The sequence below is a fragment of the Nerophis lumbriciformis genome, linkage group LG22, assembly GCF_033978685.3.
Source record: "Nerophis lumbriciformis linkage group LG22, RoL_Nlum_v2.1, whole genome shotgun sequence".
Taxonomy (NCBI): domain Eukaryota; kingdom Metazoa; phylum Chordata; class Actinopteri; order Syngnathiformes; family Syngnathidae; genus Nerophis; species Nerophis lumbriciformis.
The window spans coordinates 13424959-13448748 of record NC_084569.2 but is presented as its reverse complement, the minus strand read 5'-3'; the positions used below and the strand labels follow the sequence as shown (position 1 = coordinate 13448748).

The 23790-nt window shown below is 41.0% G+C and overlaps 1 protein-coding gene and 1 long non-coding RNA gene across 4 annotated transcripts in view; one reads left to right on the top strand and one right to left on the bottom strand.

The window, feature by feature from the left end:
• The window catches only part of LOC133615550 (uncharacterized), a 49455-nt gene extending 40866 nt beyond the window's left edge, over window positions 1-8589 (bottom strand). Inside the window, exons 1-2 of the long non-coding RNA XR_012051081.1 lie at window positions 8191-8589; window positions 1442-1511 (exon numbers count right to left, since the gene is read on the bottom strand). This is a non-coding gene — a long non-coding RNA (uncharacterized lncRNA). The remainder of the gene's footprint in view (window positions 1-1441; window positions 1512-8190) is intronic.
• LOC133615547 (medium-chain acyl-CoA ligase ACSF2, mitochondrial-like) overlaps window positions 8569-23790 on the top strand; it is a 28860-nt gene continuing 13638 nt past the window's right edge. The window contains exons 1-5 of one of the 3 annotated variants that reach the window (XM_061974209.2): window positions 8570-8860; window positions 11707-11923; window positions 13580-13708; window positions 15954-16007; window positions 23618-23736. In XM_061974209.2, coding sequence (XP_061830193.1) covers window positions 8736-8860; window positions 11707-11923; window positions 13580-13708; window positions 15954-16007; window positions 23618-23736 — 644 coding nt within the window. In that variant the 5' untranslated portion in view covers window positions 8570-8735. Of the gene's footprint in view, window positions 8861-11706; window positions 11924-13579; window positions 13709-15953; window positions 16008-23617; window positions 23737-23790 lie in introns of all 3 variants that reach the window. The other 2 variants (XM_061974210.2, XM_061974211.2) reach the window with 2 other exon arrangements.

Below are 23790 nucleotides of genomic sequence, written 5' to 3'. Positions count from 1 at the left end.
CGGACGCTGTATCGATCCGTTGTGGTGAAGAAGGAGCTGAGCCGGAAGGCAAAGCTCTCAATTTACAGGTCGATCTACGTTCCCATCCTCACCAATGGTCATGAGCTTTGGGTTATGACCGAAAGGACAAGATCACGGGTACAAGCGGCCGAAATGAGTTTCCTCCGCCGGGTGGCGGGGCTCTCCCTTAGAGATAGGGTGAGAAGCTCTGCCATCCGGGGGGAGCTCAAAGTAAAGCCGCTGCTTCTCCACATCGAGAGGAGCCAGATGAGGTGGTTAGGGCATCTGGTCAGGATGCCACCCGAACGCCTCCCTAGGGAGGTGTTTAGGGCACGTCCGACCGGTAGGAGGCCGCGGGGAAGACCCAGGACACGTTGGGAAGACTATGTCTCCCGGCTGGCCTGGGAACGCCTCGGGGTCCCACAGGAAGAGCTGGACGAAGTGGCTGGGGAGAGGGAAGTCTGGGCTTCCCTGCTTAGGTTGCTGCCCCCGCGACCCGACCTCGGATAAGCGGAAGAAGATGGATGGATGGATGGATGGATGGATGGATGGATGGATAGTAATATGCAATCATTTACATCAGTTATTGGTGCTGGAAGATATATGTAAAATGACTATAGGCCTAAAATATACATGTATACCGTATTTTTCGGACTATAAGTCGCAGTTTTTTTCATAGTTTGGCCGGGGGTGCGACTTATACTCAGGAGCGACTTACAGTATGTGTGAAATTATTAACACATTACCGTAAAATATCAAATAATATTAATTAGCTCATTCACGTAAGAGACTAGACGTATAAGATTTCATGGGATTTAGGGATTAGGAGTGACAGATTGTTTGGTAAACGTATAGCATGTTCTATATGTTATAGTTATTTGAATGACTCTTACCATAATATGTTACGTTAATATACCAGGCACGTTCTCAGTTGGTTATTTATGCGTCAAATAACGTACACTTATTGAGCCTGTTGTTCACTATTCTTTATTTATTTTAAATTGCCTTTCAAATGTCTATTCTTGGTGTTGGGTTTTATCAAATACATTTCCCCCAAAAATGCGACTTATACTCCAGTGCGACTTATACTGTATAAATTGTTTTCCTTCTTTATTATGCATTTTCGGCCAGTGCGACTTATAGTCCGAAAAATACGGTAAGTCTTGATATTAAATATGTTTATATATTATCAAATATGTACAGTACATTTGTAATTTGTTGAATCCCTCATAAATAAAATGCAACATGTTTAAAGCTTTGTTACAGATTATGTGTATATGGTTTGGATCATGAGCTTCTGCTGATTTTAATTGTACAGTATTATGTTAGTATGCAACATTCATTTCAAATTTTGCTTACAGAAGAAAAAAAAAACCTCATTAAACATTTTTTATTCTAAAGAAAGAATAATTCTAAATACTTATTGAAATGTATGATTTACCTTCGATCACTGGGAAATGAATGCAATTCCGTACTGATTTTCCACAAGGACGACTTCTCACCATGCAAACCTAAAGGGCATAAAGAGATAGACCAGAGTTGTAATAAAAATGATGTTTGTCCATAATTCATCACCGTGACTTCATGGCCTACAGCTTTTCCTGCATCCATGCCTTGTATATTCCCTTTATTGTCATTGTTATGGTAGCTTCACGAGCATACTGTGCACATTCAGGTGACTTCTACTAACTTCACAAGCAGGAGTTCACAGAGTTCATTGCATGCAGCAGTATTAAAGGTGGACTCCAAAAAACAAATCTGTTCCCCTCTGCTCAATACAAAAGAGTGTGATTAGTAAGTACGGCCAGCAGGCTCCATAAGTTGACTGTGGCCGGAAGGCTGGTGTGCTGCAGTGATTGGTGGTAGTATTACAGTCCACATACTTAATATTCTGATCAGTCTCCGATGTATTGAAACATGTCATGATTCCATCATGCTGTCCAGTAACAGCACAGCAGAAAGTGGACTCATTGCATCCAACATGTCAGACTTACAACTGAAGCTACAGTGCCCTCTGTTGGGGGCCTGCAGAACTACACAGGTTTTAAAATAACGTCGACGGCTTCTCTAATTTGGGGTCAGGACCAGTGACGTGCAGTGAGGTTTGAGGTTGGGGAGACAATGAATGACCCACTAGACAGATTTACAAACATGACAGTATGACGCAATGGCACCGGCTCAAATTCACAAAAACACACAGTATGATGCTAGAATAAAAAAATTCAACACACTGAGCACACAATTCACACAGCACTGCACAGCAGACACTAGACCAAGGGTCCCCAAACTTTTTGACTTGGGGGCTGCATTGGGTTAATTTGGCTGGGGGCCGAGCTGTATGTTTGTATGTATGCACACATATATATATATATATATATATATATATATATATATATATATATATATATATATATATATATATATATATATATATATATATTAGCTGTGTCCCAATTCAGGGTCTGCATCCTTCGGAGGACACGGCCTACGCAGCCTCAGAAGGCTGGACCTTCGGAGGCAACCGTTGTTAAATGGGACAGTCTAGATCCGGTTTGAACAAAGCATCTTGGGATATGGGAGGCCACGGAGGATAGTCTCGGTGCATCCTCCGAATACAGGGAAAAAGGAGGGCGCATTCGTCGGCTGCATTTGGAGGAGCCTTCGAATTTGAATGAATTTGGACAGCCTTTGCGGCACGGTGGTACAGGGGTTAGTGCGTCTGCCTCACATTACGAAGGTCCTGGGTTCCATCCTGCGCTCGGGATCTTTCTGTGTGGAGTTTGCATGTTCTCCCCGTGACTGCGTGGGTTCTCTACGGGTACTCCTGCTTCCTCCCACCTCCAAAGACATGCACCTGGGGATAGGTTGATTGGCAACACTAAATTGGCCCTAGTGTGTGAATGTGAGTGTGAATGTGAATGTGATGAGGTGGCGCCCGAATGCAGCTGAGATAGGCTCCAGCCCCCCCCCCCCCCCCCCCCCCCCCACGTCCCCAAACGGGACAAGCGGTAGAAATGGATGGATGGATGGACAGCCTTTGCGCAGCGTTGTGACGTAAGCAGCCTTCAAATTCGCCCTTCGACGGATGCAGACCCTTGAATTGGGACACAGCTTTTGTGTGTAGCCGTGGAGGTGTAATCGCCCTGAGAAGGGAGATGTTTGAGTTATACAGATACGGGGACTAGGGATATCCCGATCCGATATTTGGATCGGATCGGCCGCCGATATTTGCCAAAAAATGCGTATCGGCAAGGCATGGGAAAATGCCGATCCAGATCCAGTTTTTTAAAAAACTCCGGTCCGTGTTTTCCAACGCACAGATTTAAATAATACATTCTACATTTCTGCTGCTCCCTAATTTCCGTTCCGCATTTTCCAGCACACCTTCAACACATCCACACAGGTCTGTGGATTCTCATGCAGTTGCTTTTAGCTGCTGGCATTACACGACAGGCTCTTCTCACTCTTTTCTGTGTCTCCCTCTCACAGACAGCAAGCGCACTTTCTTACACACGTCACATACTGTCTCGTCATATGTCACATACTGTCACGTCATACGTCACATACTGTCACGACACACGTCACATACTGTCACGTCATACGTCACATACGTATACGCCCTCCCCGAGCAGAGAGGTAGCAGCATGGCTAACGTTAGCTGTGATGCTAGCGCAGCCGTGCTAGCAACACTCCCTCTAAGGTGCGCGCCTGTGCAATTGCGCACAGCAAATCTATGCCACGCACAAAATCAAATAAAAAATAAGCGCATAACAATTTTCGACACACGGACACGACAGAGAAAACAGTTTTCGTCATCATTGTTCAAATATTGTAACGTCTGTCGAGACGCTTATCTCCATTCGGTGCCAAACATCCACACCATCAAAATGCCGAGGCAAACCTTTCCAGATCAACACCGTATGAAAAAATTAGTGATTTTTTTTAGTTGTGATTTCCTTCTCTGCATGAAAGTTTAAAAGTAGCATATATTAATGCAGTATGAAGAAGAATGTTTTAATGTAGACACATAGAATCATCATACTGCTGTGATTATATGCATCAAGTGTTCATTCAAGGCTAAGGCAAAATATCCACATATATATCGTGTATCGCAATATGGCCTTAAAATATCGCAATATTAAAAAAAGGCCATATCGCCCAGCCCTAGTTCAATGATGCCATTTCTGTTTGTCATGTATAATGTTGTCTATTTTGTGTTTATCCTTGAATAAACAGGTCAGTTTCTTGTTACCAACCATTGTGTATTATTCAAACGCCCCTAATTCAGCTGGCTAGTTGTTATCAAGAGTACTAAAACCCTTTTCAACATGATTCTGACAACTAAGTAGGCTAAATAACTTTAAACTTTAATACATGCTCGCATAGACCAGTATCGGTCAGTATCGGTATCGGATCGGAAGTGCAAAAACAATATCGGTATCGGATCGGAAGTGCAAAAACCTGGATCGGGACAATCCCTAAAGGGGACACAACTTCTTTCTGCTCACGTCTAGACTGCCACAAATCAAAACACCAAACATGTACAAGTACACAGAATGCACCAAACACAAAATGCACTTCAGTATTGTCATAGGAATATACATTCAAATAATCGAGTAGGTTTTCCTGTTCTTTGCACTAATAGACTTTACCTTAGTGTAATAGTATTTGATAATGTCTCAACAAGTAAATACAAAGGTTCACCCATTACAGTAAGCCTATATTATTTTAGTAACAAAGGTCACTTATCAAGTTATCATTCCTTAATATTAAACAAACTGCACTGAAATAGTCCCAGAAACTGTAGTAAATACACATGTCAGCAGAAATATACACAGATTAATAACTAACTACACACAGTACCTTTCTATATATTTAACAATGTTGATGCAGTTAGCATCCGCTTCGACATCGGCAGTGCAATTAACTTTAGCATTAGCTTGGTCATGTATAAAGCCTTGTCGACTGAAAAGACACATATGATAAAAATATACTCTTTCAAACATGTTTCAACACCATAAAGATACATTCGGGGGTAAAACTATTTACATAAAGACACTTGTACCTGAGAAGGGAGATGTTTGAGTTATACAGACAGGAGGAAACAACGTCTGTAATCATAATGACTGCAAGGAGGAAGCCAGGTGTCCCCTGGTGTAGCTCCCAGAACAACGCGCCCTCTGCTGGAGCCGTCCAGTACTACAATGGCTCTTATTAATGCTGGCATTACAATAACATTAGCTCCATATAATACAAATAACGGTGCTTTACTGTTGCCATTAATAATCAGTGTTGGGTTAGTTACTGAAAACCAGTAACTAGCTACAGTTACTTAATTTCAAAAGTAACTCAGTTACTTACACCAAAAAGTAGGGATGTCCGATAATGGCTTTTGCCGATATCCGATATTGTCCAACTCTTTAATTACCGATACCGATATCAACCGACAAATACAGTCGTGGAATTAACACATTATTATGCCTAATTTGGACAACCAGGTATGGTGAAGATAAGGTACTTTTAAAAAATAAAAAATAAAATAAAATAAGATAAATAAATCAAAAACATTTTCTTGAAGAAAAAAGAAAGTAAAACAATATAAAAACAGTTACATTGAAACTAGTAATTAATGAAAATGAGTAAAATTAACTGTTAAAGGTTAGTACTATTAGTGGACCAGCAGCACGCACAATCATGTGTGCTTACGGACTGTATCCCTTGCAGACTGTATTGATATATATAAATGATAAATGGGTTGTACTTGTATAGCGCTTTTCTACCTTCAAGGTACTCAAAGCGCTTTGACACTACTTCCACATTTACCCATTCACACACACATTCACACACTGATGGAGGGAGCTGCCATGCAAGGCGCTAACCAGCACCCATCAGGAGCAAGGGTGAAGTGTCTTGCTCAGGACACAACGGACATGACGAGGTTGGTACTAGGTGGGGATTGAACCAGGGACCCTCGGGTCGCGCACGGCCATTCTCCCACTGCGCCACGCCGTCCCCATATTGATATATAATGTAGGAACCAGAATATTAATAACAGAAAGAAACAACCCTTTTGTGTGAATGAGTGTAAATGGGGGAGGGAGTTTTTTGGGGTTGGTGCACTAATTGTAAGTGTATCTTGTGTTTTTTATGTTGATTTAATAAAAAAATAAATCAAAAAAACGATACCGATAATAAAAAAAACGATACCGATAATTTCCGATATTACATTTTAACGCGAAATGCTCAGTCATTCACAAACAAGGATGGGACGAGGGTCACCACTTTGTCAACAAATGCGTAAGCAAATTGTTGAACAGTTTAAGAAAAACCCTTCTCAACCAGCTATTCCAAGGAATTTAGGGATTTCACCATCTACGGTCCGTAATGTCATCAAAAGGTTCAGAGAATCTGGAGAAATCACTGCACGTAAGCGATGATCTTACGGACCTTCGATCCCTCAGGCGGTACTGCATCAAAAAGCGACATCCGTGTGTAAAGGATATCACCACATGGGCTCAGGAACACTTCAGAAACCCACTGTCAGTAACTACAGTTGGTCGCTACATCTGTAAGTGAAAGTTAAAACTCTCCTATGCAAGGCGAAAACCGTTTATCAACAACACCCAGGAACGCCGTCGGCTTCGCTGGGCCTGAGCTCATCTAAGATGGACGGATACAAAGTGGAAAAGTGTTCTGTGGCCTGACGAGTCCACTTTTCAAATTGTTTTTGGAAACTGTGGACGTCGTGTCCTCCGGACCAAAGAGGAAAAGAACCATCCGGATTGTTATAGGCGCAAAGTTGAAAAGCCAGCATCTGTGATGGTATGGGGTTGTATTAGTGCCCAAGACATGGCTAACTTACACATCTGTGAAGGCGCCATTAATGCTGAAAGGTACATACAGCAGTGGGAGAGTGGCCGTGCGCAACCCGAGGGTCCCTGGTTCAATCCCCACCTAGTACCAATCTCGTCATGTCTGTTGTGTCCTGAGCAAGACACTTCACCCTTGCTCCTGATGGGTGCTGGTTAGCGCCTTGCATGGCAGCTCCCTCCATCAGTGTGTGAATGTGTGTGTGAATGGGTAAATGTGGAAGTAGTGTCAAAGCGCTTTGAGTACCTTGAAGGTAGAAAAGCGCTATACAAGTACAACCCATTTATCATTTATCATTTACAGGTTTTGTAGCAACATATGTTGCCATCCAAGCAACGGTACCATGGACGCCCCTGCTTATTTCAGCAAGACAATGCCAAGCCACGTGTTACATCAACGTGGCTTCATAGTAAAAGAGTGCGGGTACTAGACTGGCCTGCCTGTAGTCCAGACCTGTCCCCCATTGAAAATGTGTGGTGCATTATGAAGCCTAAAATACCACAACGGAGACCCCTGCACTGTTGAACAACTTAAGCTGTACATCAAGCAAGAATGGGAAAGAATTCCACCTGAGAAGCTTAAAAAATGTGTCTCCTCAGTTCCCAAACGTTTACTGAGTGTTGTTAAAAGGAAAGGCCATGTAACACAGTGGTGAACATGCCCTTTCCCAACTACTTTGTCACGTGTTGCAGCCATGAAATTCTAAGTTAATTATTATTTGCAAAAAATATATAAAGTTTATGAGTTTGAACATCAAATATGTTGTCTTTGTAGCATATTCAACTGAATATGGGTTGAAAATGATTTGCAAATCATTGTATTCCGTTTAAATTTACATCACAATTACCCAACTCATATGGAAACGGGGTTTGTACATCTGACGTGAGCAACAACCATTTCAAAATGAAAATTCCACAACATAGCATTTCAGCTGCTATTAAATAACTGTGTATCTTACAATAAATCTCACGTTAGCTTTAATGTAATTTATAATACTTTGCAGTGTAATATCAGACCGTGGCTGACCATTAGCAGAGTGCAGGAAGTCTGCTTACGGCTTCCGGTTTGCGGTCATGTTTATAGACTTTTAGGTACCAGCAGATGGCGCAATTGGACCTCTAATTGCATAACAAAACAATATACATATTTTAGCAGGCATTTCACTTAAATAATCAAAGTATTTCGTATGCCCGTTACACTTAGGTAACGTTAGTTTAGCTAACATTACTGCAGTCCTGGTTGACATAAGAGGTAACGTTATTTTAGAGTGAGCAAATATGGAAATCAACCGGCAACAGTTAACGTGAGTTAGTTACTCACCGCCACTGTCACTGGAATTGGCGCTGCAGGTTGAAGCAGAGGAAGAGGGGCGAGCTTCGTCATCTCTGTCGCCGCTTCTCCACAACACCTTCCTCTGTCCTTCAGGTTATGTACGGCCTGAACATGTTTCATCATGTTTGTTGGACTTCCCCGACCCTTACATGAGAGCGAAGCCTGGCATGTAAGGGCCGCCGAATGACTGAGCTACCCCCATTTCCTGGGACGTGCCATGGGGCATTTTCTGTGGGACGGGATTCGTTCCCAGGGATTCGGATAAAGAACTAAGTATTTTTCTTTACTATAGTGGCCTCGATAACGGGAACCGGTTCTCAAAAAGGGATTCGAGTCCATGGAATCTGTTCTTTTCTTATCGAATGATTCTCGGTGCTCCCGGTTGAACCCGTTTTGAACATGATCCCTACTGATGAGTGAGTTAAACATTACATGCGGTAAATGTTCAACCAGTAATCAAGATAAGTTGCTGTTTTCTCACCTGGGGGGGCGACGACGTGGGGATTCAGTGGATTGTTTGACTCTTTGGAAAAATGTCAGGGCTCGTTTCTTTTTCAAGGCTGCGGCTATGTGCTCAAAGTAGAAGATGTGCGGGTGGACTCAAATGCAGCACGAGGTGGGGGACATGCATGACTGCCAGCTGGCTTCAGAGGTGTCGGTAAGTTTTCCAACTTCACCTAAAGTGGATTTGTTCTGCAAGGAGCTCCCAAATCCATACAATCCTGTATATACAGTACAGTTTTGAACGCTGAACACAGTTTGCAGACATGCTGTGCCATTCAGTTTTTTTTATTTTCAACCTGTGTTGAATGAATATTGGTGATGTTTTTAAATGTTTTTAGTCTTTTCTGCACCTTAATTTAGCATAAATGGGACAGTTACTTAAAAAAAGGAACTCTGTTTGGTCCTCGTGACTAACAATACTGCATTGGAAACTATTTTGAAAAAAATCATCTGAACACAAACTGTAATAAAATACGAAGACTCTTGGGCTTTTATTTTTAAATTCTATATACGTCCACCAGATGGTGCTACTTGTTCCCATTTAAAGCATGCCGGAAAATGACAAACGTGTTGCTTTTGATTTCATACATTTTTTTTAAACAAAATGTGTAAAACATACAAGTTATGCAAACATACAGGCCTTTAAAGGGATAAAATCACCCAAATATGACTATTTTGTAAATGTGACTTGTAAAAGTTTATAAAAATATATTAATATACAATATTTTTGCAGAAGTTCTCAGGAAGCTGACATTTTTCGTCCCAAAGACCTTGAGTGTTGAGTTTTAAATCTGACAAAGAAAAACAATGTTATTTCCAATAATTGATCCACCTCCGGTATAAAGTTAAAGTTAAAGTACCAATGATAGTCACACACACACACTAGGCGTGGCAAAATGATTCCCTGCATTTGACCCATTACCCTTGATCACCCCCTGGGAGGTGAGGGGAGCAGTGAGCAGCAGCGGTGGCCACGCCCGGGAATCGTTTTTGGTGATTTAACCCCCCAATTCCAACCCTTGACGCTGAGTGCCAAGCAGGGAGTTAATGGGTCCCATTTTTATAGTCTCTGGTATGACTCGGCCGGGGTTTGAACTCACAACCTACCGATTTCAGGGCGGACACTCTAACCACAAGGCCACTGAGTACAATAACAATAATGGTAATCAAATACTCCTTGCAAGAGTTTTTAAAATAAATGTATCCAATACTACAATACTATAATTATATGATACATTATTTGATTAAATAATATAGATGTATAATAAATCTATTAAAAATAAAAATAAGGACTTTTAAGTCAAATTTGATGCATATTTCAGGCTGAAGAAGTGGAACGTTAAAGGCCTACTGAAACCCACTACTACCGACCACGCAGTCTGATAGTTTATATATCTATGATGAAATCTTAACATTGTAACACATGCCAATACGGCCGGGTTAGCTTACTAAAGTGCAATTTTAAATTTTGCGCGAAATATCCTGTTGAAAACGTCTCGGTATGATGACGTCTGCGCGTGACGTCACGGATTGTAGAGGACATTTTGGGACAGCATGGTGGCCAGCTATTAAGTCGTCTGTTTTCATTGCAAAATTCCACAGTATTCTGGACATCTGTGTTGGTGAATCTTTTGCAATTTGTTCAATGAACAATGGAGACAGCAAAGAAGAAAGCTGTAGGTGGGAAGCGGTGTATTGCGGCAGGTGTTGTGCTGGATAAGGCACCCCCGCCGTAGAATGTACCCCTTGACTGGTGTGCCGGATAACACAGCCGGTGTTTCATTGTTTACATTCCCGAAAGATAACAGTCAAGCTTTACCATTGGCCTGTAGAGAACTGGGACAACAGAGACTCCTCCCAGGAGGACTTTGAGTTGGATGCGCAGACGCGGTACCGTGAGTACGCATGCAGCTGCGGCTTCCAAACATTTGATCGTTTGCCCGTACGTGCGTGCCGCTATGTGCATGTCACATACGTAACTTTGGGGACATATATGTGCTGTATGAAGGGGAGGTGAACGGTACTTTGGGCTGTGGGATTGAGTGTGTTGTGCAGGTGTTTGAGTTGTATTGGTGGGTTATATGGAAGGGAGGGAGGAGGTGTTTGTTATGCGGGATTCATTTGTGGCATATGAAATAAAAGCCTGGTTGTGTTGTGGCTAATAGAGTATATATATGTCTTGTGTTTATTTACTGTTTAAGTCATTCCCAGCTGAATATCAGGTCCCACCCGCCTCTCACAGCATCTTCCCTATCTGAATCGCTCCCACTGCCCTCTAGTCCTTCACTCTCACTTTCCTCATCCACAAATCTTTCATCCTCGCTCCAATTAATGGGGAAATCGTCGCTTTCTCAGTCCGAATCGCTCTCGCTGCTGGTGGCCATGATTGTAAACAATGTGCAGATGTGAGGAGCTCCACAACCTGTGACATCACGCGCATATCGTCTGCTACTTCCGGTACAGGAAAGGCTTTTTTATCAGCGACCAAAAGTTGCGAACTTTATCGTCAATGTTCTCTACTAAATCCTTTCAGCAAAAATATGGCAATATCGCGAAATGATCAAGTCTGACACATAGAATGGACCTGCTATCCCCGTTTAAATAAGAAAATCACATTTCAGTAGGCCTTTAATATGGTGCTTTTAAAACAGTTTTGGGAAGCGGACATTTTTTGTATTTAGGAATAAAAGTGTAAGTGAAATTTTCAGAATGGATACGTTTACAGTAACAATATATAGTAACGTTTCTATTGAAGATTGCATTATGAATGTGATTGTCCTTGTCATGACATGTTTTCACTTTTCACCCAACAGTATTTTCACTTGGGTGCACAACTGTGTTCATATCTTAGGCCACACCCTCCCTCGTTACACAAACACATCATCTGGTCTTCTAATGTCTAATTAGCGCTCCAGTTTTACAGAGCTTAAAGTTGCAGAAATATGCCGAAGAAACCTATAACGCTTATTGTGGACACGGTGCAGGTTCTATTTAATACAGAGCACTTTTACCCAACGCCAGGCGGCTCCACGTGGACAGTCCTCCATGTCGACCCTCTCTGACGGGCAGCTACGTCCATGGCACCTCCACCATCTCCCTGCTCTGCCAGACGATTGGACAGACCCTGGAGGCTGCCGCCCATCGCTGGCCAGACCGCGAGGCCGCGGTCTTCAGTCAGGACGGCATCAGGAAAACGTTTGCACAGTTCCAGCAGGATGTAGGACAACGTGGAATGCGAATACAAACCCCGTTTCCATATGAGTTGGGAAATTGTGTTAGATGTAAATATAAACGGAATACAATGATTTGCAAATCATTTTCAACCCATATTATGTTGAATATGCTACAAAGACAACATATTTGATGTTCAAACTGATAAAAAAAAAAATTTTGTGCAAATAATCATTTACTTTAGAATTTGATGCCAGCAACACGTGACAAAGAAGTTGGGAAAGGTGGCAATAAATACTGATAAAGTTGAGGAATGCTCATCAAACACTTATTTGGAACATCCCACAGGTGAACAGGCAAATTGGGAACAGGTGGGTGCCATGATTGGGTATAAAAGTAGATTCTATGAAATGCTCAGTCATTCACAAACAAGGATGGGGCGAGGGTCACCACTTTGTCAACAAATGCGTGAGCAAATTGTTGAACAGTTTAAGAAAAACCTTTCTCAACCAGCTATTGCAAGGAATTTAGGGATTTCACCATCTACGGTCCGTAATATTATCAGAGGGTTCAGAGAATCTGGAGAAATCACTGCAAGTAAGCAGGTAAGCCCGTGACCTTCGATTCCTCAGGCTGTACTGCATCAACAAGCGACATTAGTGTGTAAAGGCTATCACCACATGGGCTCAGGAACACTTCAGAAACCCACTGTCAGTAACTACAGTTGGTCGCTAAATCTGTAAGTGCAAGTTAAAACTCTCCTATGCAAGGCGAAAACCGTTTATCAACAACACCCAGAAACGCCGTTGGCTTCGCTGGGCCTGAGCTCATCTAAGATGGACTGATACAAAGTGGAAAAGTGTTCTGTGGTCTGACGAGTCCACATTTCAAATTGTTTTTGGAAACTGTGGACGTCGTGTCCTCCAGACCAAAGAGGAAAAGAACCATCCGGATTGTTATAGGCGCAAAGTTGAAAAGCCAGCATCTGTGATGGTATGGGGGTGTATTAGTGCCCAAGACATGGGTAACTTACACATCTGTGAAGGCGCCATTAATGCTGAAAGGTATATACAGGTTTTGGAGCAACATATGTTGCCATCCAAGCAACGTTACCATTGACGCCCCTGCTTATTTCAGCAAGACAATGCCAAGCCACGTGTTACAACAGCGTGGCTTCATAGTAAAAGAGTGCGGGTACTAGACTGGCCTGCCTTTAGTCCAGACCTGTCTCCCATTGAAAATGTGTGGCGCATTATGAAGCCTAAAATACCACAACGGAGAACCCCAGACTGTTGAACAACTTAAGCTGTACATCAAGCAAGAATGGGAAATGATTACACCTGAGAAGCTTAAAAAATGTGTCTCCTCAGTTCCCAAACGTTTACTGAGTGTTGTTAAAAGAAAAGGTGATGTAACACAGTGGTGAACATGCCCTTTCCCAACTACTTTGGCACGTGTTGCAGCCATGAAATTCTAAGTTAATTATTATTTGCAAAAAAGAAATAAAGTTTATGAGTTTGAACATCAAATATATTGTTTTTGTAGTGCATTCAATTGAATATGGGTTGAAAAGGATTTGCAAATCATTGTATTCCGTTTATATTTACATCTAACACAATTTCCCAACTCATATGGAAACGGGGTTTGTAATTTATGATGTCATGACGCCAATGTGGGGACTTATGGTGATGTGTTTGTGCAGGTTGACACGGTGGCTGCAGGTCTTCTGGCTCTGGGCCTGCAGAGAGGGGACCGTCTCGGTATTTGGGGACCTAATACGTATGAATGGCTCCTCTTCCAGTATTCTACAGCCAAGGCGGGAATCATACAGGTCAGCTTACTTTATAGTAAAACAGGGGGCAGGTGAATGGACTTTGCCGGATATTATAGTGTGTTGTTAAAGTATCACCAGTGGGACTTTTGGACCCCACAAGACACTCAGTATGTTAAGTGTGTACTCATTCCCAAAATCTAAACACATTTTATTCATCCCATCTCTGAAATTTTTTGAAAGTTAACTTTTTGAGTTACTATATGTTGTACTTTTTAGTTTGAAAGTACTGTCACTACAGTCTGCTACAAACGACAAATAATCACCTGGATCTGTATATTGAAGCTACACTATATCCTGGAGGTACCCAAATCAAAGCGCAAGCCCAGAGGGGACAGAGCCTTCTCTGTTGCGGGTCCCAAACTCTGGAACGATCTCCCTCTCCATGTGAGACAGGCCCCTTCTTTGGCTACTTTTAAGACCCTTCTTAAAGGGGAACATTATCACAATTTCAGAATGGTTAAAACCATTAAAAATCAGTTGGATATGACTTTAAAGCATAACCAAGCATGCATCACCATAGCTCTTGTCTCAAAGTAGGTGTACTGTCACCGCCTGTCACATCACACCCTGACTTATTGAGTTTTTTGCTGTTTTTCTGTGTGTAGTATTTTAGTTCTTGTCTTGCGCTCCTATTTTGGTGTCTTTTTCTCTTTTGTTGGTATTTTCCTGTAGCAGTTTCATATCTTATATTTCCCGCATCTACTTTGTTATAGCAATCAAGAATATTTCAGTTGTTTTTATCCTTCTTTGTGGAAACATTGTTGATTGTCATGTCATGTTCGGATGTACATTGTGGACGCCGTGTTTGCTCCACAGTAAGTCTTTGCTGTCGTCCAGCATTCTGTTTTTGTTTACTTTGTAACCAGTTCAATTTTACTTTCGTTCTGCATAGCCTTCCCTAAATTTCAATGCCTTTTCTTAGGGGCACTCATCTTTTGTTTATTTTTGGTTTAAGCATAAGACACCTTTTTACCTGCATTTTCAAAGCAATTAGCTACCAGCTGCCACCTACTGATATGGAAGAGTATTACACGGTTACACTGCTGCGCTCTAGACACTCAACAACACTTGCCAACCCTCCCGAATTTTCCGGGAGACTCCCGAAATTCAGCGCCTCTCCCGAAAAGCTCCCGGGACAAATATTCTTCCGAAAATCTCCCGATTTTCAGCCGGAGCTGGAAGCCACGCCCCCTCCAGCTCCATGCGGACCTGAGTGAGGACAGCCTTTTTTCATGACGGGAGGACAACAGGGTGACAAGAACTAAATCATCCAGACTAGAGATAAATTGTATTAATTAAATATATTTATTAATTTAAAAAAAATAAACTAAATACATTTTTACTATATTTTGCTAAAAACATCAAAATTAATTGTATTTTTATTTGTATTTTTTCGTGACTCCTTATTACATCCAGCCATAGAATTATACATTAAAATAAACATATTTCAAATAATTGATTTTAAATTATCATAATAATTCATTTAAAATGACCATATTTAATTATTAAAATAATTGCTTGTTTATCAACAACTTTAGCATTTTATTCATTACATTTTGAAACTCTCAGAAGCCAAGTTATGTTATATTCCTTAATATTTATTTATGCAAGTTTGAAGTATTAATTATCTAAACACAGCTTTGTTTGCATATTTTCAGGATGTAGATATCTATATATATATATATATATATATATATATATATATATATATATATATATATATATATAGATATATATATATATATGTATGAAATACTTGACTTGGTGAATTCTAGCTGTCAATATACTACTCCCCTCTTAACCACGCCCCCAACCACGCCCCGCCCCACCCCCCACCACGCCCCCACCCCCGAAATCGGAGGTCTCAAGGTTGGCAAGTATGACAACACATCATTTGCAGACTATAATTACTGGTTTGCAAACTTTTTTTTTAATCCAAATATGTCAAATTAGATCATCTCCCACGGCACACCAGACGGTATCTCACGCCGCGGCACAGTGGTTGAAAAACACTGCACCAGACAACTGCATATTATTTGCAGATTATAATTATTGATTTGCAAATAATATTTTTTGGACCAATTAGGTGAAGTTGCATAATTTCCCACGGCACACCAGACAATATCTCGCGGCACAGTGGTTGAAAAACACTGACTTAACCTAACTGAGTGCTTGTATTTTTACCCAGGTCACGATCATGTAATACAGCACTCTGCTACCTTTAACCTTCTGACTCTTGCAGGTGTCGTTGAACCCGGCCTATCAGCTGAAAGAAGTGGAGTTTACGCTTAAAAAGGTTAGTTTTCCAAAAAAGATAAGGATCCTTTACATTCTGTACAGACCTGTGAGCCATTGACTACAAATCCTCCAATAGAATGGACATTATAAAATCAAAAGGTCATTGACCATGATCAAACAAGTTTCATACTAGGCAGAAAAATCATTTAAAATAAGCGATGTTTGCTCAATGTTTTACGTATGATAGGCCCAGCAAACTTCTCTGGGCTAATTATTTCTTTGGCAGCAGAAAAGTCACTGAATCGTGTACCTTTTTTTCACTTCTAGAGAAGTTCTTGTTTTAAAAAATGGATCCAGATCCTTTCGACTTAGTGATCTCCTATTGTAAATACACTATATTGCCAAAAGTATTTGGCCACCTGCCTTGACTCACATATGAACTTGAAGTGCCATCCCATTCCTAACCCATAGGGTTCAATATGATGTCGGTCCACCTATTGCAGCTATTACAGCTTCAACTCTTCTGGGAAGGCTGTCCACAAGGTTGCGGAGTGTGTTTATAGGAATTTTCAACCATTCTTCCAAAAGCGCATTGGTGAGGTCACACACTGATGTTGGTGGAGAAGGCCTGGCTCTCAGTCTTCGTTCTAATTCATCCTAAAGGTGTTCTATCGGGTTCAGGTCAGGACTCTGTGCAGGCCAGTCAAGTTCATCCACACCAGACATCATGTCTTTATGGACCTTGCTTTGTGCACTGGTGCACAGTCATGTTGGAAGAGGAAGGGGCCCGCTCCAGGAGTTGGGCTTTGCCCCTTAGTTCCAATGAAAGGAACTTTGAATGCTCCAGGATACCAAAACATTTTGGACAATTCCATGCTCCCAACCTTGTGGGAACAGTTTGGAGCGGGCCCCTTTCTCTTCCAACATGACTGTGCACCAATGCACAAAGCAAGGTCCATAAAGACATGGATGACAGAGTCTGGTGTGGATGAACTTGACTGGCCTGACCCCGATAGAACACCTTTGGGATAAATTGGAACGGAGACTGAGAGCCAGGCCTTCTCGACCAACATCAGTGTGTGACCTCACCAATGCGCTTTTGGTAGAATGGTGGAAAATTCCTATAAACACAAACCGCAACCTTGTGGACAGCCTTCCCAGAAGACTTTAAGCTGTAATGGCTGCAAAAGGTGGACCGACATCATATTGAACCCTATGGGTTACGAATGCTACTGTAGCCGAAGATCGGACCGCCAAGTGCCCTGCCTTCGGCTGCCGCCCAGCTCACATTGCACCCGACCTCTATGGCCCCTGCTATGGGTGGTGAGCCCATTGGCGGGGGGAACCACGTTGCCTCTTCGGGCTGTGTCTGGCCGGGCCCCATGGGGACAGGCCCGGCCACCAGGCGCTCGCCATCGTGCCCCAACTCCGGGCCTGGCTCTCACTGGATCGGTTCGCAGCTGAGTGTGAAGCGACTAGGATGAGAATCAGCACCTCCAAGTCCGAGGCCATGGTACTCGCTCGGAAAAGGGTGGAGTGCCATCTCCGGGTTGGGGAGGAGATCTTGCCCCAAGTGGAGGAGTTCAAGTACCTCGGAGTCTTGTTCACGAGTGAGGGAAGAGTGGATCGTGAGATCGACAGGCGGATCGGTGCGGCGTCTTCAGTAATGCGGACGCTGTATCGATCCGTTGTGGTGAAGAAGGAGCTGAGCCAGAAGGCAAAGCTCTCAATTTACCGGTCGATCTACGTTCCCATCCTCACCTATGGTCATGAGCTTTGGGTTATGACCGAAAGGACAAGATCACGGGTACAAGCGGCCGAAATGGGTTTCCTCCGCCGGGTGGCGGGGCTCTCCCTCAGAGATAGGGTGAGAAGCTCTGTCATCCGGGGGGAGCTCAAAGTAAAGCCGTTGCTCCTCCACATGGAGAAGAGCCAGATGAGGTGGTTCAAGCATCTGTTCAGGATGCCACCCGAACGCCTCCCTAGGGAGGTGTTTAGGGCACGTCCGACCGGTAGGAGGCCACGGGGAAGACCCAGGACACGTTGGGAAGACTATGTCTCCCGGCTGGTCTGGGAACGCCTCGGGATCCCCCGGGAAGAGCTGGACGAAGTGGCTGGGGAGAGGGAAGTTTGGACTTCCCTGCTTAGGCTGCTGCCCCCGCGACCCGACCTCGGATAAGCGGAAGAAGATGGATGGATGGATGGAGGGTTAGGAATGGGATGGCACTTCAAGTTCATATGTGAGTCAAGGCAGGTGGCCAAATACTTTTGGCAATATAGTGTATACAACCCAGTGCTTCTCAAATATTTTTTGTTACCCCCCCTAGGAAGAAGAAAATATTTTGTGCCCTCCCTTGACTATAAATTGTATAATTTGTTTTTAAAATTGTTATAACTATACCTCTGCATAACAATGTAAGCTTATTAACATTAAAGCAGGGGTGTCAGACTGCATTTCATTGAGGGCCATGTGGCACCTATGGCTGCCATTGAAGAGCCACTTATAACAGCCAGTGATATATGAATTTGCTGTATTGATTTTATATATACATTTTTTAGTTACACCATAAAACATTTTACAGTAAAAAAAACAAAAAACAACTGGCAACTCAGACATCGGAATTTTACTGTGAAATTAGAGATGTCCGATAACATCGGCCTGCTGATATTATCGGCCGATAAATGCGTTAAAATGTAATATCGGAAATCATCGGTATCGTTTTTTTTATTATCGGTATCGGGGTTTTTAAATTTTTTTATTAAATCAACATAAAAAACACAAGATACACTTACAATTAGTGCACCAACCCAAAAAAACTCCCTCCCCCATTCACACTCATTCACACAAAAGGGTTGTTTCTTTCTGTTATTAATATTCTGGTTCCTACATTATATATCAATATATATCAATACAGTCTGCAAGGGATACAGTCCGTAAGCACACATGATTGTGCATGCTGCTGGTCCACTAATAGTACTAACCTTTAACAGTTAATTTTACTAATTTTCATTAATTACTAGTTTCTATGTAACTGTTTTTATATTGTTTTACTTTTTTTTTTAATTCAAAAAAATGTTTTTAATTTATCTTATTTTTTTATTTTTTTTATTTTTTAAAGTACCTTATCTTCACAATACCTGGTTGTCCAAATTAGGCATAATAATGTGTTAATTCCACGACTGTATTTATCGGTTGATATCGGTATCGGTAATTAAAGAGTTGGACAATATCGGAATATCACTAGAACTGTTTTTATATTGTTTTACTTTCTTTTTTATTCAAGAAAATGTTTTTAATTTATTTATCTTATTTTATTTTATAATTTTTTTTTTTTTTAAAGTATCTTATCTTCACCATACCTGGTTGTCCAAATTAGGCATAATAATGTGTTAATTCCACGACTGTATATATCGGTATCGGTGGATAGCGGTATCGGTAATTAAAGAGTTGGACAATATCGGAATATCGGATATCGGCAAAAAGCCATTATCGGACATCCCTATGTGAAATATATATTTATGTATAAATATTTTTAAACAAAATATGCAAGAAAAACCCCCAAAAAACTCTTTTTACGATGAAATAAAATGGCAGCTTAGTCGCCAGAATTTTACTTAGTTAGTTAGAAAACTTGTTTTGAAAGCCAAAGTCAAAAATATATTCAAATTTTTACTTTTATTTTGACAAAAAAAATGTAAGATAAAAGGATAAAATTAAGTTTAAACTATATGCAATTTTATACAGTTCATATATTTTAAAGTACTTTATTGACGCATGTTATTTCCATGCGCTCGAAGGACCACATAAAATGACGTGGCGGGCCGTATTGAGTTTGACACCTGTGCATGAAAGTAAACAACACACCGGTCTTTCCTCGTCTACCACCGTGGTTACAGTGCAGCAAAGTGTTACATACGCTTCATCACATTCTGGTACGGAAAAAAAAAAAGCATGTTCTTCGAGGTCACATGCGTATGTCGTTTTATGAGGAGACTTAATGCCCCAATACCAAGTGGATACTATTCAAGGCAAAACATGTCTCCCTTTTGTACAGATGGTAGAGAACAAACCTAAACATACTTCCTTCCTATGAATTAGTGATGTGCGGATCGATACTGGAATATCGATACCAGATCTTTATGCTCTAATATCAATTCTCAAATCAAATATCGTTACTTCTGATGCTTTAGTTATTTGTGATATGTGTATCATTAACAGGAACACAATAGTAAAAAGTAACTAAAGTTGTGAATGAGCGAATGTGCCATTGTTGAATGCTCCAATTCAGTGTTTTTCAACCTTTTTTGAGCCAAGGCACATTTTTTGCGTTGAAAAAATCCAGAGGCACACCACCAGCAGAAATCATAAACTCAGTTAAAAGTTAAAAGTCGTTGTCGCAATTGTTGGATATGACTTTAAAGCATAACCAAGCATGCATCACTATAGCTCTTGTCTCAAAGTAGGTGTACTGTCACCGCCTGTCACATCACACCCTGACTTACTGAGTTTTTTGCTGTTTTCCTGTGTGTAGTGTTTTAGTTCTTGTCTTGCGCTCCTATTTTGGTGGCTTTTTCTCTTTTGTTGGTATTTTCCTGTAGCAGTTTCATATCTTATATTTCCCGCATCTACTTGGTTATAGCAATCAAGAATATTTAATTTGTTTTTATCCTACTTTGTGGAGACATTGTTGATTGTCATGTCATGTTCGGATGTACATTGTGGACGCCGTCTTTGCTCCACGGTAAGTCTTTGCTGTCGTCCAGCATTCTGTTTTTGTTTACTTTGTAGCCAGTTCAGTTTTACTTTCATTCTGCATAGCCTTCCCTAAGCTTCAATGCGTTTTCTTAGGGGCACTCACCGTTTGGTTTTTTTTGGTTTAAGCATAAGACACCTTTTTACCTGCATTTACAAAGCAATTAGCTACCAGCTGCTACCTACTGATATGGAAGAGTATTACACGGTTACTCTGCCGAGCTCTAGACACTCAACAACAACACATCATTTTCAGACTATAATTACTGGTTTGCCGCGGCACAGTGGTTGAAAAACACTGCACTAGACAACAGCATATTATTTGCAGAATATAATTATTAATTAAAATAATATTTTTTGGACCAATTAGGTGAAGTTGCATAATTTCCCACGGCACACCAGACAATATCTCACGGCATACTAGTGTGCCGCGGCACAGTGGTTGAAAAACACTGGGTTAGACAGTAGTGTACTGTGAGATATTGCCTGGTGTACCATGCGAAATGATGCAAGTTTACCTAATTGTTGTGACAAATATTTTTTTGTAAACCAATAATTATAATCCGCAAATAATGTGCCGTTGTTGAGTGTCGGTGCTGTCTAGAGATCAGCAGAGTAACCATGTAATACTCCTCCATATCAGTAGGTGGCAGCAGCAGGTAGATAATTGCTTTGTGAGCCTACTTTGAGACAAGATCATTATTGATGCATTTAAGGTTATGGTTTGAGGTAGAGATGTCCGATAATGTCTTTTTTGCCGATATCTGATATTCCGATATTGTCCAACTCTTAATTACCGATTCCGATATCAACCGATACCGATATATACATTCGTGGAATTAACACATTATTATGCCTAATTTTGTTGTGATGCCCTGCTGGTGGCATTAAACAATGTAACTTTACCATGAATTGATTAACGTGGACCCCGACTTAAACAAGTTGAAAAACGTATTCGGGTGTTAACATTTAGTGGTCAATTGTACGGAATATGTACTGTGCAATCTACTAATACAAGTTTCAATCATTCAATCAAAAACAAGGTTTACCAAAATAAGAGAACAACTTCAACTCCAGTTATGGAAAAAAGTGCCAACATGGCACAAAGTGCATTATTTTTTTTAACATGCCTCAGAACAGCAGCTTGGAATTTGGGACATGCGCTCCCTGAGATAATCCTGATACCCACTACAACAATGGGAAATACTATACTTTGACTTTCACAAAGTGCATTATTATTTTATTTTTTTTAAACATGCCTCAAAACAATAGTTACAAAAACAATGAAGGCACACAGCTTCAGTCCAGAGTATACTAGAGCATACTTGCCAACCTTGAGACTAGGGATGTCCGATAATGGCTTTTTGCCGATATCCGATATTGTCCAACTCTTTAATTACCGATACCGATATCAACCGATACCGATATCAACCGATATATACAGTCGTGGAATTAACACATTATTACGCCTAATTTGGACAACCAGGTATGGTGAAGATAAGGTACTTTTAAAAAATAAAAATAAAATAAAATAAGATAAATAAATTAAAAACATTTTCTTGAATAAAAAAGAAAGTAAAACAATATAAAAACAGTTACATAGAAACTAGTAATTAATGAAAATGAGTAAAATTAACTGTTAAAGGTTAGTACTATTAGTGGACCAGCAGCATGCACAATCATGTGTGCTTACGGACTGTATCCCTTGCAGACTGTATTGATATATATTGATATATAATGTAGGAACCAGAATATTAATAACAGAAAGAAACAACCCTTTTGTGTGAATGAGTGTGAATGGGGGAGGGAGTTTTTTTGGGTTGGTGCACTAATTGTAAGTGTATCTTGTGTTTTTTATGTAGATTTAATAATTTTAAAAAAACGATACCGATAAAAAAAAAACGATACCGATAATTTCCGATATTACATTTTAACGCATTTATCGGCCGATAATATCGGCCATCTCTACTTGAGACCTCCGAATTCAGGAGATGAGGGGGGGCGGGGGAGTGAGAAGGGTTTGGTGGTAGCGAGGGGTTCTGGTTATTTGTTCTGTTGTGTTTATGTTGTGTTACGGTGCGGATGTTCTCACGAAATGTGTTTGTCATTCTTGTTTGGTGTGGGTTCACAGTGTGGCGCATATTTGTAACAGTGTTAAAGTTGTTTATACGGCCACCCTCAGTGTGACCTGTATGGCTGTTGATCAAGTATGAATTGCATTCACTTATGTGTGTGTAAAAGCTGCATATATCATGTGACTGGGCCGGCACGCTGTTTGTATGAAGGAAAAGCGGACGTGACGACAGGTTGTAGAGGACGCTAAAGGCAGTGCCTCTAAGGCACGCCCCCGATAATGTTGTCCGGGTGGAAATCGGGAGAATGGTTGCTCCGGGAGATTTTCGGGAGGGGCACTGAAATTCGGGAGTCTCCCGGGAAAATCGAGAGGTTGAAACCGATACCGATAATTTCCGATATTACATTTTAAAGCAAGTATTTGATGAGAACGACTTTATATTGTCAATATAGCCTATCGAGTTTCATTTTTAACATTTTCTGCTGGATTTTTTCAATGAAAAAAATGTGCCTTGGCTCAAAAAAGGTTGAAAAACACTCATGTAGACCACAAGGAAGTTTTTTTAATTTCTAACAAAAAATCATATGGCTCCTTTAAAAACAAACAAACAAACAAAAATATATATTATTAATAAACAATTAATATTTATTAACCCTGTTGAACACATAGAAAGTACCGGGAATTGGTACCATATCAATTTAAACGTGGCCTAATTGCAGGGCCAATATATTTAATTACATTGTAACAGTATGGTACACATAATACATGTAATACATATAATACTCCAAAAAACAAGTATGAGTGGGAGTGAAGTTATAAACTAACCCGATGCTTCCTGCAGGTGCAGTGTAAAGCAGTGGTGTGTTCCAGCAGCTTTAAGACCCAAAGGTTCTGTGACATTCTGCGAGAGCTCTGCCCGGAGATCGGCACGTCCCCAGCAGGCGCCATAAAGAGCACCAGGTGCACACCAGAGACATTGATTCCAAGTTGCATTATGGGTTACTCTTTTTTTTT